The sequence below is a fragment of the Nycticebus coucang genome, chromosome 1 (assembly GCF_027406575.1).
Source record: "Nycticebus coucang isolate mNycCou1 chromosome 1, mNycCou1.pri, whole genome shotgun sequence".
Classification (NCBI taxonomy): Eukaryota; Metazoa; Chordata; class Mammalia; order Primates; family Lorisidae; genus Nycticebus; species Nycticebus coucang.
In genome coordinates, this window is record NC_069780.1 from 128,284,966 (window position 1) to 128,299,892 (window position 14,927).

Sequence of the window (14,927 nt, forward strand, 5' to 3'; positions counted from 1 at the left end):
ATAACAGATGTTTAAAGGAAAGGAGATACATCAGTTATTTTATTGTCTCTGAAACCCAACTTCTTCAATGCCAGGCTGGAAGCCTGGAAAGTACAATTCGCAGATTCCCTTGCTAGCTGGCTTTGTTTAGGTTCTGCCAATGGTAGGAGTTGGTGGAAAACCAGAAGATAGGAAGATAAGAAAGTTTTAGTTTCTGCCAGCATCTTTGCAGTAGCACCACCACATCTAACTGCTTTGTCCCATGATTTTCAGTAATCCTATCATCAAACCTGAACTCCCCTTGAGTCATCTAAGCACCAACTTTTAGGCCCCGGGATGGTTCTGGCATGTGCCTGAATCAAGCACCTCTTGGTGTCCCTCACCAAACCCTAGGCATACTGCTTCTCCCCTCTTGTTTTCCCAACCCAGCTATAGTGGTTTCTCCATGCAGTTAGTAATCTGAGGCACTTATGTGTATGACCTTTTTGCTCTTTCAGCCTTCCAACATGCATGTACAACCAATCTCCTATATTAAACCCCTCCTTGATATATGGTTTGGTTTCTCTTTCCTGACTAGATCCTGACTACATTAGATAACTTCTATTTCAATTATTTATCTTTAGTGTAAGAAACAGCATTTTCTTCTAATTACCTTCAGCATTTGGTTGTTTAAGTGCTGAGATTGGCAAAATTGTAGGTGAAGCTATACTGGATGGTTGGGTCTCCTGAGGAGGCTGGACAGTGGCACACTCATCAGAATGATTAGATTTAAGATTAGAACCAGTTGGACTCATCATCCTTTCAAATGCCTGAGCTATTAAGGAGAAAACAATAATATTAAAATCTCGGATGTTTTTGAACTTCAAAATAAATTACAATGAATATTCTATTTTTCACAATGTAAGGAGAAAGAAATAAATGACTAAACAAGAAAAAGAAGTGGCACTTAACAAACATACTGTCTAAGTAACTAGCATAGGTTCCTTACTTATTTAGTTGGCACCACTTCAATAAAAGCTACCAATGAGTTATTTAAATATTATATTTGGCATAAGACTGTCTATAACAGAAAATAATCCTTATTTTATATAACTCTATTTTCCCATTGTACCCGAGTCTATTCCTGACATAGTTCAAAGTTATTCTTTCAGATATAAATTATATCTCATCATTCCCATTTAAAATCCTTTAATGACTTCCTAACTGGAGTGAAAATTACTACAATGGCTTAAAAGACCCTACACAATTTCTATCCCTGCCTCCTCTACTTCCCCATTTACCTTTTTGACCTCATCTTTCACTGCAATCCTAGGCAGCTCTCTATGATCCAGCAACCCAGGCCTCCTTACTCTTCAACAAATTAAGCAAACACTCTCCTCATTTAGGCTTTTTGCCCCTATTATTCCCTCAATTTAGAATGTTCTTCCCTTTGTCTCACTAAGATTTATCCTTCAAGTCTTTGTTCACATGTCACATTTTCTTATTTCTTTTTCTTTTTTTTTTTTTGCAGTTTTTGGCCGGGGCTGGATTTGAACCAGCCACCTCCGGTGTATGGGGCCGGCGACCTACTCCTTTGAGCCACAGGTGCTGCCCAAAGAGGTGTTTTTGGGTTTTGTTTGTTTTTTTCAGCTTTTGGCCGGGGCTGGGTTTGAACCCACCACCTACAGCATATGGGGCTGGTGCCCTATTCCTTTGAGCCACAGACGCCACCCCACGTCACATTTTCATAAAGTCTTACTCTGACCACATTATAAAAATTACTTCCTCTTGCCACTAATCTGTTACTACCTCTTATACTTTCAAATTTTCCTTTACACTATTATCATCATCTGATATTTTCTTTGCTTACTATCCATTCATAAACTTCATGAGAACAGGGCATCTATTTTGTTCTAAGCACATATAGTACCTGAATATTGCTGAGTGATTTTTCCTTCAAAAAACAAGGAACAGCCCTGGTAGCTCTCCCTTCAGCATTTCTTCAAACTGATCCATTTTAAGTGCTACTACTGCTAAAATAATTTTCCTCAAGTGCCACTGAATCATGGCACTACGATAAAATGACTTCCACTAACCAAGTGAAATCAAAACGTCTTACTCTGGGTTTCAAAATAATTCCCAACTTGCCCCAAATCTACCCATTGGCATTCATACACAGGCTTCCTTGAAACTCATATAAACTCATCTCAAATTTTTCATTATCCACAATCTCTCGTGGAACTATCTTTTTCTTCCACAAACCCAGAACAATCTTTCTCCTCTTATTTGACAACATTATTTTAAGTGATTACTTCTATAATTTTCAACCCTATAGTTGATGTTAAAATAACTTTTATTCATGTTTCTTACACTGTGTAAATTAATGATAAACAGCACCATAAATGAAATTATATGCTATAAGATGTTAAAACAAAATAAACTAAAACAGATAATTATAGCCATTCCACAATATTTCCTTTGATAAACCAAAGCTTGATCTCAGTGTCCTATAAAGTCTCTTTAATGACTGTATCTTCTCCCCTCTTGGACCCTTATAGTCAAAGTAGTCTGAAAACTCACTCGAAAATCTGACCTGTCAACTTAAATAATGTTTCAAATCTTCATGGCTGTTTCATTTTTTTAAAGTAGGGGAGATAATTATGCAGAGCTTGATCTAAAATTTCAGAATTCTAGCAGATTGCCTTGGCTATCAGTACCTGCAATCACCATCTAGGCTACGCAAACAACTTAAGAAAAAAACAAGACAACTGTAAGTACTTAAACTAACCTCTTTATAAACAACACGGAAATATTGAAAGATTTGCTCTCTATTATCCTCAAGAGCAGAGGTCAACAGCAGGGTGTAAAAGCAGCTTACCTCAGGCTAACAGACTCACATCAGAGCTTTTTGGAGAACTGCTGAAAAAATTTGTCTTAATTCAAAAGAGAAAAACAAATTGTTATCAGGTATTTATTCTCCTATCTAATAGGAAGCAGTGCCTGAGCTAGTGCACAGATCTGGTCAAAAAAGGCCCAAATAAATGCTGGGAATTAAATTGTCAACAAATCTTTGAAAATGCCAATAAATACTCAAAAGAACAAACAAGGATTTGGGGGTAAAACACAACAAATCACACACACATAAAACCTGTGAGAACTCAAAGATGACCACTAAGACTATTGCTAATAATTGAAGCTAGCTACAGAGCCAGAAAAGCAATGGGAAATACATACACACAAAATTCTAAAGTTGAGAAATGAAAAAAAATATACAAGACAAACATGTGCAAACAGTGTGGCAGTCCTATGAATTTATATAATCATAAATATTACTACCTTAACTTTTATTCTTATTTTATGTTGTTATTCTCTAAAGGGTGGAAACTATTATCTTGACTTATGCTATTAATATACAATATTGAGTACTATTTATTGGTAGGTGATCTATAAATGTTTAGATTAAGATGATGAAGATGACAATGATGATGACAAAAACAAATAGGCAGATGAAATGCAGCATTTAGGGACTTGGTACCTGTTAAAAGTTAATGAACTGCCACTCCAGAAATTGAATGCTTCCTTTCCAGACTGGTAGTATTAATTGTGAGAGTGGAACAAAAAGAAGAGAAACCAAGCCTTGGGATGTCCCACCTAAGCCAGATAAGTCAACACTAGGTCCTTGCCTTAAGAAAATAAAGAAGTTTATCTTTGTCACAATCCAATTGTTTTTAAGATATATTCAATTATTGAAAGAAAATATGTCAGCTTAATACTCACCTTTACTAATAGTCTCATAGCAGACTACACACACTCTTGCTTCCTTTTCTAGATATTGCAGTTTACACTTCCTATTACAACAGACACCACAAAATACCTATAAAGAATAAAATATCAAATTTGTTTTTGTTTCCAGCGTACTTATACCTACTAGAAACATGGGGTGGGGAGGTCCTAAACCTAATTAACAAAACTCATTTTTCTTATTACATAAATCATTTTCCTAATCACCATACATAAGTAGAGTTCATAAATTATTATTTTTTTAATGGCAACTCTTTTTTTTATTTATTGTTGGGGATTCATTGAGGGTATAAATTTTTTTTATTTAAATAAATTCTATTAATTGGAAAGGGAACAAAAACTTTCTTTAACAGAATAAGTCTACGATTTTAAAAGCGTTATTTAGTTCTTTACTTAAAGCTTTTTAAAGCAGAATAAATTATTTTGCTAACGCAGGATTGATCTGAAGTATATTACTGAAAAATTCTAAGTAAAAAATGCAATATTATTTCTATAGGTAATCCTTAGAATTTATAGACAATTTTTTTTCTTTTTTAGTATGAAACAATAGATAATCTTTTTATCTTGACTGTTATAAGCTTCAGTATTCTGAATCATGTTTGAGCCAACTTGTTTTCACTGTTTCCCTAGGTATTTACCACAACACTAGCTATATGGTGGTTTTGAAATTACGTACTCAAGGACAAGGGGGGGTGCAGGTGCATTTGGAATATCTGATTCGTCAATGTTAGAGAGAGAAGAACACGGTCTTAAATTTCACAAAAATTAGTATTTAGTAATTGTTTCTCATTTCCCAGCATATAATACGATGACAATGTAACTTTTTTTTTCTTTTTTTTGAGACAGAGTCTCAAGCTGTCACCTTGGGTAGAGTGCCATGGCATCACGGCTCACAGCAACCTCTAACTCCTGGGCTCAAGCAAGTCTCCTGCCTCCACCTTCCAAGTAGCTGGGACTACAGGTGCCCGCCAAAACGCCCAGCTATTTTTTGGTTGCAGCTGTCACTGTTGTTTGGCGGGCTGGGCTGGATTCAAACCGGCCAGCTCAGGTATATGTGACTGGCACCTTAGCTGCTTAAGCCACAGGCGCTGAGCCAACAATGTAACTTTTATTCAACCATCAAGAAACCTCCAAACTGAGAATGATTTATATATTTTATGACTATATTTTTTATGAAGAGCACCAATTTTAAACTAATTCAATCTTAATTCCCTGTTAATCAGCCTTTTCTGTCACATTAGATTTCATTTAAAATGTCTCGAAAGAATAAAAGACTCAAAGATTTTTATAACTTACTTTCCCACATGCTCGACAGTGGTGTCGCCGTTTTGTAAAAGTAAATTTGACTTGGCAGTTCATACAGTTTGGAGCTTCTGAGTCAGGAACCCAAGTAGGCTGTTTCTGGCCCAAAACCAAGCCTTCTTTGCAAGTGTTTTCAGGTAGAGAATCTTCATTTGCAGCTGCAAAGCTGGATTCACCTTCAAAATTACTTTCTATATCAATATAATTAGAGTTGAAGCTAACCTGAGGATCAGTGGTGGAATCTGTAGCGCAAATGGTTGGAACAACAGTATTTGCTACATTGGGTTCGCTGTCTGGCATATTTGGAATATCTAGCTGATTCAGGTCCTTTGAAGTCCTTGTTTTTGATGAAAGGTTAAATAACTGCTTAGGCCTGGCCCCTCCACTAGATTGGCTATTAATATCAGAGACTGATAATTCATTTGTAATCTCAGACTTATTGGTAGGTAACTCTTGATCAATTGGAATTGCGCTTTTTTCCCCTAAAGAAAGGCCACCATTTTCAGTTGTATTTTGTTTATCAACTGTTTCACAAATCATGGCAATACCATGACTTTCCCCAGTAGCTCCTACTTCTGCATTGAAATATATGCTATTGGTGTTTCCATCATCTAAGCCTTTTATATCTATCTGATTCATTGGAGATTTTGAATCATTTACATTTTCTTCAAAAGACTTTATGTTATTGGTCTGAAGATACTGTTCTGTCAGAAAGGCATCAAGTTCAGCATCACTAATTAGTGTACCACTTTTGGTGCCTTCGTAAATATTAAAGTAACCTAAGTCTTGCCCGTCTATATCATCACTTGAAAAAGTAAAACCTTCACAACAATCAGATGACCCTGGGACATTAGTACCAGAAAGCTCTACTTGAGATTCTGCAGATGCAGAAGAATTGGTATTATCAGGACAATCCAAAGATTCAGCTCTAATTACTGTCTGATCAACATCTACCTTTCTATCTTCTGTCTTTTCAATTAATGGCTGAAGAGATAAGTTTTTACATTTTTCCTGTTTCAAAAAATCAGTCTCCTTGAATGGCTCCCCACCTAGAACAATACTCTTTTGTATTTCTTCATACATAGTCATTGCATCTTCTACATTATCTTTATGTTCATTCTGAGGTAAATAATCACCATGTGCTTTATTTTCAATTAGTGATCCACACAAAGACCCAGATTCTAGAAGACAAGACAATGAGCACTGTATGGCTTCACCTGAAGCATGTGAAGTTGAAGAGGAATCTTGGACTCTATCGTTATTATCTTTAAGGTCTAAATTTCTTGAGTCTTCATCTGCAGATTGTTTTATAAATGCAGCAGCCTTATCTTCCTGAAAGGAAAAGTCAGGTAGTTTGCAATTTTCATCTCTTGAATTTAAATCATTTAAACATAAAGCTTCGTTTTTTGGAAGACTACAAGGCAAAGCACTTGAGTTACTTCCTTCTTTTAAACGTTCTGCAGCAGTTATGATTGCCACCTCTACCTCATCTTTTACCAAACAGTCATCATCTTTTAATAATTCACATGGTTGGCTCTTGTGTTGTGGGTTGTTTTTGGCATCAAACATTTTGGAATTTTGTTGAGTCAATGACATGTTAAAATCAACAACTATTTCTAATTTATTAGGGGTCTTTTTATCCTTTAAATTTTCTGTTTCACTGTAATTACAAGAATCTGAAATTGTTGTATCTACTTCTACAACTAATTCTTTGGTTCCAATAACTTCTCCGTTTTGTAATTCAGAGGTGACATTATTCTGTTGTTCTTTGACGGTATCATTACCAAGATTTCTTGAGGAAACACAGAGTGTATTTGACACTGAAGATAAGTCCAATCCAATCAAAGAATCTGACTTAAAATCATCTGACAATAATTTTTTAATATTTTCTTCGCTATTAGTTGCATGAACTAAGTTACCCATGTCACTTATGAGATCACAAACTGGTTTACCACATCGTCCCAAATACAAAGGCTGGATTTCATCTGATGTACTACCATCCACAGAAGAAAGGAGATCAAGTCCTGTTACATTTTTTTCATTTTGTGTAGAAGATAGTCCCTCAAGTGTCTTATCATTCAGGGAACTCTTATTTGTTTCATATCGTGTTTCTGATGAGGCACAACTATTAATGCATTGTTGGTTCTTTGACAGCCGTGAAGTTAGCTCTGAGAAAGCCAATTCTGAAGAAACTGAGCAGTAGTTAGAATCATTTGCATTTCGTGCATCTTGGAGATAATCTTGTTCATCTAATTAAAAACAGAGACACACTGTTATTTAGGAGAATCAAGTCAAGTAAAAATTATAATAAAGATATCACGTTTTCTAAGACTTATAAACTAAGCAATTTTTAAAACCATAGATTACCCTTTTGCAAAATGGAAATAACCCCCAAAACTATTTTTATTTGACTTTAAAATACTTTGTTTTTTACTTTTGAATGTAGATATTAGAAAGTGATAGATACTCCACTCAAAATAAGTCAGCTGCACTATAAAAAACAGACTAAGGAAGAGCTGAAAAACAATCTAACTTCTTTGTTCTGCCCTCCCATTTCCTGAAACACCAGTTTTTATGTACAGCTTTCAAGTTGCTTTTAGCTTCCTCATATATTGATTTTAAACATCTTTTTTTTTTTTTTTTTTTTTTTTTGCAGTTTTTGGCCGGGGCTGGGTTTGAACCCACCACCTCTGGCACATGGGGCTGACACTCTACTCCTTTGAGCCACAGATGCCAAATGATCTATAAGAAAGAAACGTCTTTCTTATATTATTCTTTCAACAAGAACCAAAAAAAGGGGCGGGGGGGTCTATCTTAGAGCTAACTTTTATCTAGAAAAAAACCTAGTTTTCTTCTATCTCTGGCTATTAGCCCTATTCAATACAAGAACCAATTAATATTATTAAATAAGTGGACTTTTTACCTAAAAACACAATGTGACCAAAATTTAAATCAAATTTTATGGATAATACTCTATACTTGAAATAACTAAATTACAGACATTTTAAAATTCCATTACAGGTAAAAATGGAAAACTAACAAACCTGGGTTCTGTTCAAAATCATCAAGGAGTTTGTCCAAGTCACTGACAGCTGCTTTAAAGTAACTATCCATTCTACTTGTAGACTTATTCAGAATTTAATTTTTGTATACCTAGGAAAAAAAGTATGATATTTCATTTAATTCTCTAACATAAATGATGCCATCTATTTCATGCCTAGAAACAATGATCAAAGAACAGATACAGAAATAAAATTTAAGAGTACTAGTTAAAGGAATCTAGTTTAGTTAGGGAAATTGCCTCTCTATATGTAAAAATGGCATGAAAACCAACTTTAACAACATAACATTTGCATATACAAACTATTATAAATCTTAAAACACTACCTAAATAACTCATTGGTCAAAAAATAATTCATAATATTCAGACTGTATATGAAACCAGCACATTGTACCCCTTGATTGCACTAATGTACACAGCTATGATTTAACAATAAAAAATAATAAATTAAAAAAATAAGAATTCATAATAGAAAGCTAAAACTACTTATAAATAAAAAATATCAAACATAAATCATATTACATATACATATAAAAGCTACATATACATATACTACATGTAAAAACTTGTGAGATTCAACAAAAGAGGTACTTCAAGGAATGCTTAATATCTTAAATGCTTATACTACAAAAAGTGCAAGACCCAGAGCAGAAATTTAAAAAATTAAAAACAAGCCTATAAGAGAAAGGCACAAAAAACTATAAGTTAGTTTTGTGAAAAGATGAATAAAACAGATGAACCTCTGATTTGGAGCAGATACTGCACCAAAAAGACAAAAAGCCAAGTTGAAATGACTCTCACTGGCTTAAAGGGACAATTGAGCATCAAAATGAAAATTGCAATAGACTGAACAGGAATAAAATAGATTTTTAAAAAACAAGAGAGTATAGCTCGGAGTCCGCAGCTCAGTGAGTAGGGCACCAGTCATATACACCGAGGCTGGCAGGTTCGAGCCCAACCCAGACCACTAAACAACAATGACAAGTGCAACCAAAAATAGCCAGGCATTGTGGCAGGCACCTATAGTCCCAGCTGTTTGGGAGACTGAGGGAAGAGAATCGCTTAAGCCCAAGAGTTTGAGATTGCTGTAAGCTATGATGCCACAGCATTCTACCAAGTGTGATATAGTGACACTGTCTCAAAAACAAACAAACAAACAAGAGAAAAACCAAGAGAGTATAGCAATACTAAAAGCAAAACATACCACTCATTGGAGGTCTGCTAACCAATTTCTCTGAAAATTGATCAATTAAGGGAAAAGAGCCAAGAATGTATCCTGCCCTTTTATTTAAAATATATACTTTAGATATTTGCACTACATTGTTTATCGCAGCACGATTTACAATAAGGGGAGGTGGCTAAAATGTTCTATGTGGTGATAGAATTGAGTTGAAGACATCACTATAAATTCATGTTCAGCTTAATATGTACACCAATGTTTATACATAGAAATACTTACAGGTATGTATAATACAAGTTAGTATAAACACATAAATTCCCTTGTTTCATCAGCAGAGAGGGCCTAGAAGCAATGGCATCCCAGTGGCAACGAGCATACTTAGCACCTAGATCTTGGTGTCTAATACCATTCTCCAACAAAAGTAACCATGGCTCCTTGGAGAAATGGCTGATTCTGGGAGTGTAGCATGGAGTATCTTGTAATGCCAGAAAGTATAATAAAAGTTTATGCACACACAAACATCCATGCACACATATACAACAGTAATATGTTAGAGGGATACAAGATGTAAGTGAAAGAGTTCCCAATGGCCAAAGCTGAAACAAAATAAAATCGTAGGGTTAGATTATAACTCAATGTATAATAAAAATCTATGAGTTTCCCTCTTTCAGTGCCCCTCTTCTTTTTGTCAATATTCTCTTTTACTCACCCCTCTCGTTTCTCTTTTTTCTTTCTTTTACCCTGGTCCAGAGGCATGGTAACTTAAAGACCAAGAGGAAGTGAAAGGAAAATTAGGGCAAGAAAACAGACAAAAGAAATCACTCATGAGAAAGAATCAGCAGAAAAATCCTGACAACATGAAAAACAGGTCCAGAGCAACCCCCCCCCACAAAGGGACCATGAGGTAGCTAATGCAGAGGATTCCACCTATAAAGAAATGTTAGAAATGACAGAAAGGGAATTTAGAATACAGATGATGAAAACAATGAAGGAAACGATGGAAACAATGAAGGAAACTGTTGATAAAGTGGAAAATAACCAAAAGGAAATCCAAAAAGAGAATCAAATAAGAGATGAATGATATGAAGAATATGGAAAGGATATAGCAGAGCTGAAGGAACTGAAGCAGTCAATTAGGGAACTTAAAGATGCAATAGAAAGTATCAACAACAGATTAGACCATGCAGAAGAAAGAATCTCAGAGGTAGAGGACAAAGCTCTTGAGATAACTCAGATACTTAAAGAGGCAGAAAAGAAGAGAGAGAAAGCAGAACATTCACTGGCAGAATTATGGGACTTTATGAAGTGTTCAAACATACAAGTTATAGGTATCCCAGAAGGAGAAGAAGAATGCCCCAGGGGAATGGAAGCCATACTACAGAATATTATAAATGAAAATTTCCCAAATATCACCAAAGAATCTGACACACTACTTTCAGAGGGATATCAGACCCCAGGTCGCCTCAACTCTAACTGAGCTTCTTCAAGACACATTGTGATAAACCTGTCCAAAGTCAAGCCAAGGGTGGTGCCTGTGTCTCAAAGGAGTACGGTGCCGGCCCTATATGCCAGAAGCAGGGGATTCAAACCCAGCCCCGGCCAAAAACTGCAAAGTCAAGACAAAAGAAAAGATTCTGCAAGCTGCCAGGAGTAAGCGCCCGTTGACCTACAGGGGCAAATCCATTAGGGTGACTGCAGACTTCTCTAATGAAACTTTCCAAGCAAGAAGACAATGGTCATCTACCTTTAATCTACTTAAACAGAACAATTTCCAGCCCAGAATTCTATATCCTGCTAAGCTAAGCTTTAAAATGGATGGAGAAATCAAATCATTTACCGATATACAAACATTGAGGAAATCTGCCACAACAAGACCAGCTCTACGGGAAATACTTCAACCTGTTCTACACACTGACCATCACAATGGATCAATAGCAAAGGAAGAACTCAATAATTAAAGGACAGAACCTAACTTCCACACTGATGCAAAAGATAAAACTAAGCAATGGACTCTCACAAAATAAGATGAATAGAACACTAACATACTTATCAATTATCTCAATAAATGTTAATGGCTTGAATTCCCCACTGAAGAGGCATAGATTGGCTGACTGGATTAAAAAACACAAGCCATCCATTTGCTGTCTGCAGGAAACACACTTAGCTTCAAAAAACAAATTAAAACTCTAAGTTAGGGGTTGAAACACAATTTTTCAAGCAAACGGAATTCAGAAGAAAAGAGGAGTTGCAATTTTATTTTCAGATGCATGTGTATTTAAAGCAACTAAAGTCAAAAAAGACAAAGATGACAAAGTCACTTTATATTGGTGACTTTGTATTTGTGACAAAGTCACTTTATATTGGTCAAGGGAAAAATAGAGCAAGAAGACGTTTCAATTCTAAATATTTACGCACCCAATTTAAATGCTCCCAGATTCTTGAAACAGACCTTACTCAGTCTGAGCAATATGATATCCTATAATACCATAATAACAGGGGACTTTAACACTCCTCTTACAGAGCTGGACAGATCCTCTAAACAGAAATTAAACAAAAATATGAGGGAACTTAAATGAGACCCTAGAACAACTGTGCTTGATAGATGCATATAGAACACTCCAACCCAAAGACAAAGAATATATTCTTCTCATTACCCCACAGAACATTCTCAAAAATTGATCATATTCTAGGACACAAAACAAACCTCAACAGAATCAAAAGAATTGAAATTTTACCTTGTAAAATTTACCTTCTCAGACCACAAGGCACTAAAGGTGGAACTTCAACAAAAATGTTCAACCCCACACAAAGGCATGGAAATTAAACAACCTTTGGTTGAATGACACTTGGGTGCAGGCAGAAATAGAACAGGAAATGACTAACTTCCTTGAGCATAACAACAATGACGACACAAGCTACCAAAACCTATGGGATACTGCAAAAGCAGTTTTGAGAGGAAAATTTATCACTTTAGATGCCTACATTTGAAAAACAGAAAGAGAGTGCATCAATAAACTCACAAGCCATCTTATGGAGTTGGAAAAAGAATAACAATCTAAACCTAAACCCAGTAGAAGAAAAGAAATATATAAAATTAAATCAGAGATCAATGAAATTGAAAACAAAAGAATCATTCAGAAAATTAATGAAACAAGAAGTTGGTTTTTTGAAAAAATAAATAAAATAGATAAACCTTGGCCAGACTAACTAGAAATAGAAAAGTAAAATCTGTAGTAACCTCAATCAGAAATGATAAAAGGGAAATAACAACTAATGCCACAGATATACAAAAGATCATCTCTAAATACTACCGGAAACTCTATACCCAGAAATTTGACAATGTGAAGGAAATGGATCAATATTTGGAATCATACCCTCTCCCTAGACTTAGCCAGGAAGAAATAGAGCTTCTGAACAGACCAATTTCATGATGAAATTAAAGAAACAATAAAAAAGCTTCCAACCAAAAAATGTCCTGGTCCAGATGGCTTCACACCAGAATTCTATCAAACCTTCAAGGAAGAGCTTATTCCCATAAAGCAGAAATTATTCCAAAAGATTGAGGAAGAAGGAATCTTCCCCAACACGTTCTGTGAAGCAAACATCACCCTGATACCCAAAACCAGGAAAAGACCCAACTAAAAAGGAGAATTTCAGACCAATTTCATTAATAAATATAGATGCAAAAATTCCCAACAAAATCCTAGCCAACAGATTACAGCTTATCATCAAAAAAGTCACACATCATGATCAAGTAGATTTCATCCCAGGGATGCAAGGCTGGTTTAACATACGCAAGTCTATAAATGTTATCCACCATATTAACAGAAGCAAAAATAAAGACCATATGATCCTCTCAACAGATGCAGAAAATGCATTCAATAAAATCCATCATCCTTTTCTAATTAGAACACTGAAGAGTATAGGCATAGGTGACACATTTCTGAAACTGACTGAAGCTATCTATGCAAACCCACAGCTAATATTTTACTGAATGGAATAAAACTGAAAGCTTTTCCTCTTAGAACTGGAACCAGACAAGGTTGTCCTCTGTCACCATTACTTTTCAACATAGTGCTGGAAGTTGTAGCCAATACAATTAGGCAAGACAAGGAAATAAAGGGAATTCAAATGGAAGCAGAGGAGGTGAAACTCTCCCTCTTTGCTGATGACATGATCTTATACTTAGAGAACCCCACAAGACTCCTGGAAGTCATCAAAAAATACAGTAATGTCTCAGGATATAAAATCAGTTGCCTTTGTATATGCCAATAACAGTCAAGACCAGAGGCTAATTAAGGACACAACTCCCTTCACCATAGCTTCAAAGAAAATGAAATACCTAGGAATATACCTAACAAAAAAGGTGAAGGACCTCTATAAAGAAAATTATGAAATCCTAAGAAAGGAAATAACAGAGGATATTAACAAATGGAAGAACACACCATGCTCATGGCTGGGAAGAATCAACATTGTTAAAATGTCTATACTTCCCAAAGCAATCTACCTACTCAATGCCATTCCTATTAAAATATCAACATTGTATTTTCAAGATCTGGAAAAAATGATTCTGCGTTTTGTATGGAACCAGAAAAAAAAACATATAGATAAGGCAGTTCCTAGTAATAAAAGCCGGGGGCATCACCATACCAGATTTTAGGCTGTACTACAAAGCAATAGTGGTCAAGACAGCATGGTACTGGCACAAAAATAGAGACACAGACACTTCGAATGGAATAAAAAACCAGGAAATGAAACTAACATCTTACAACCACCTAATCTTCAATAAACAAAACAAGAACATACCTTGGGGGAAAGACTTCCTATTCAATAAATGGTGCTGGGAGAACTGGATATCCACATGTAAAAGACTGAAACTGGACCCACACCTTTCTCCACTCACAAAAATTGATTCGAGATGGATAAAGGACTTAAATTTAAGGCATGAAACAATAAAAATCCTCAAAGAAAGCATAGGAAAAACACTGGAAGATATTGGCCTGGGGAAAGACTTCATGAAGAAGACTGCCATGGCAATTGCAACAACAACAAAAATAAACAAATGGGACTTCATTAAACTGAAAAGCTTCTGTACAGCTAAGGACACAATAACCAAAGCAAAGAGACAACCTACACAATGGGAAAGGATATTTGCATATTTTCAATCAGACAAAAGCTTGATAACCAGGATCTATAGAGAACTCAAACTAATCCACATGAAAAAAGCCAACAATCCCTTATATCAATGGGCAAGAGACATGAATAGAACTTTCTCTAAAGATGACAGACGAATGGCTAACAAACACATGAAAAAATGTTCATCATCTCTATATATTAGAGAAATGCAAATCAAAACAACCCTGAGATACCATCTAACCCCGGTGAGAATGGCCCACATCACAAAATCTCAAAACTGCAGATACTGGTGTGAATGTGGAAAGAAGGGAACACTTTTACACTGCTGGTGGGACTGCAAACTAATACAACCTTTTTGGAAGGAAGTATGGAGAACCCTCAAAGAACTCAAGCTAGACCTCCTATTTGATCCTGCAATCCCATTACTGGGCATCTACCCAAAAGGAAAAAAATCCTTTTATCATAAGGACACTTGCACTATAGTGTTTA

At 35.5% G+C, this 14,927-nt stretch overlaps 1 protein-coding gene across 1 annotated transcript in view; it reads right to left on the reverse strand.

Annotated features, from left to right (window-relative positions):
- ZFYVE16 (zinc finger FYVE-type containing 16) overlaps positions 1-14,927 on the reverse strand; it is an 81,277-nt gene that overhangs the window by 57,750 nt on the left and 8,600 nt on the right. Inside the window, exons 2-5 of the mRNA XM_053587619.1 lie at positions 8,106-8,214; positions 5,056-7,310; positions 3,736-3,832; positions 632-793 (exon numbers count right to left, since the gene is read on the reverse strand). Coding sequence (XP_053443594.1) covers positions 632-793; positions 3,736-3,832; positions 5,056-7,310; positions 8,106-8,175 — 2,584 coding nt within the window. The 5' untranslated portion in view covers positions 8,176-8,214. The remainder of the gene's footprint in view (positions 1-631; positions 794-3,735; positions 3,833-5,055; positions 7,311-8,105; positions 8,215-14,927) is intronic.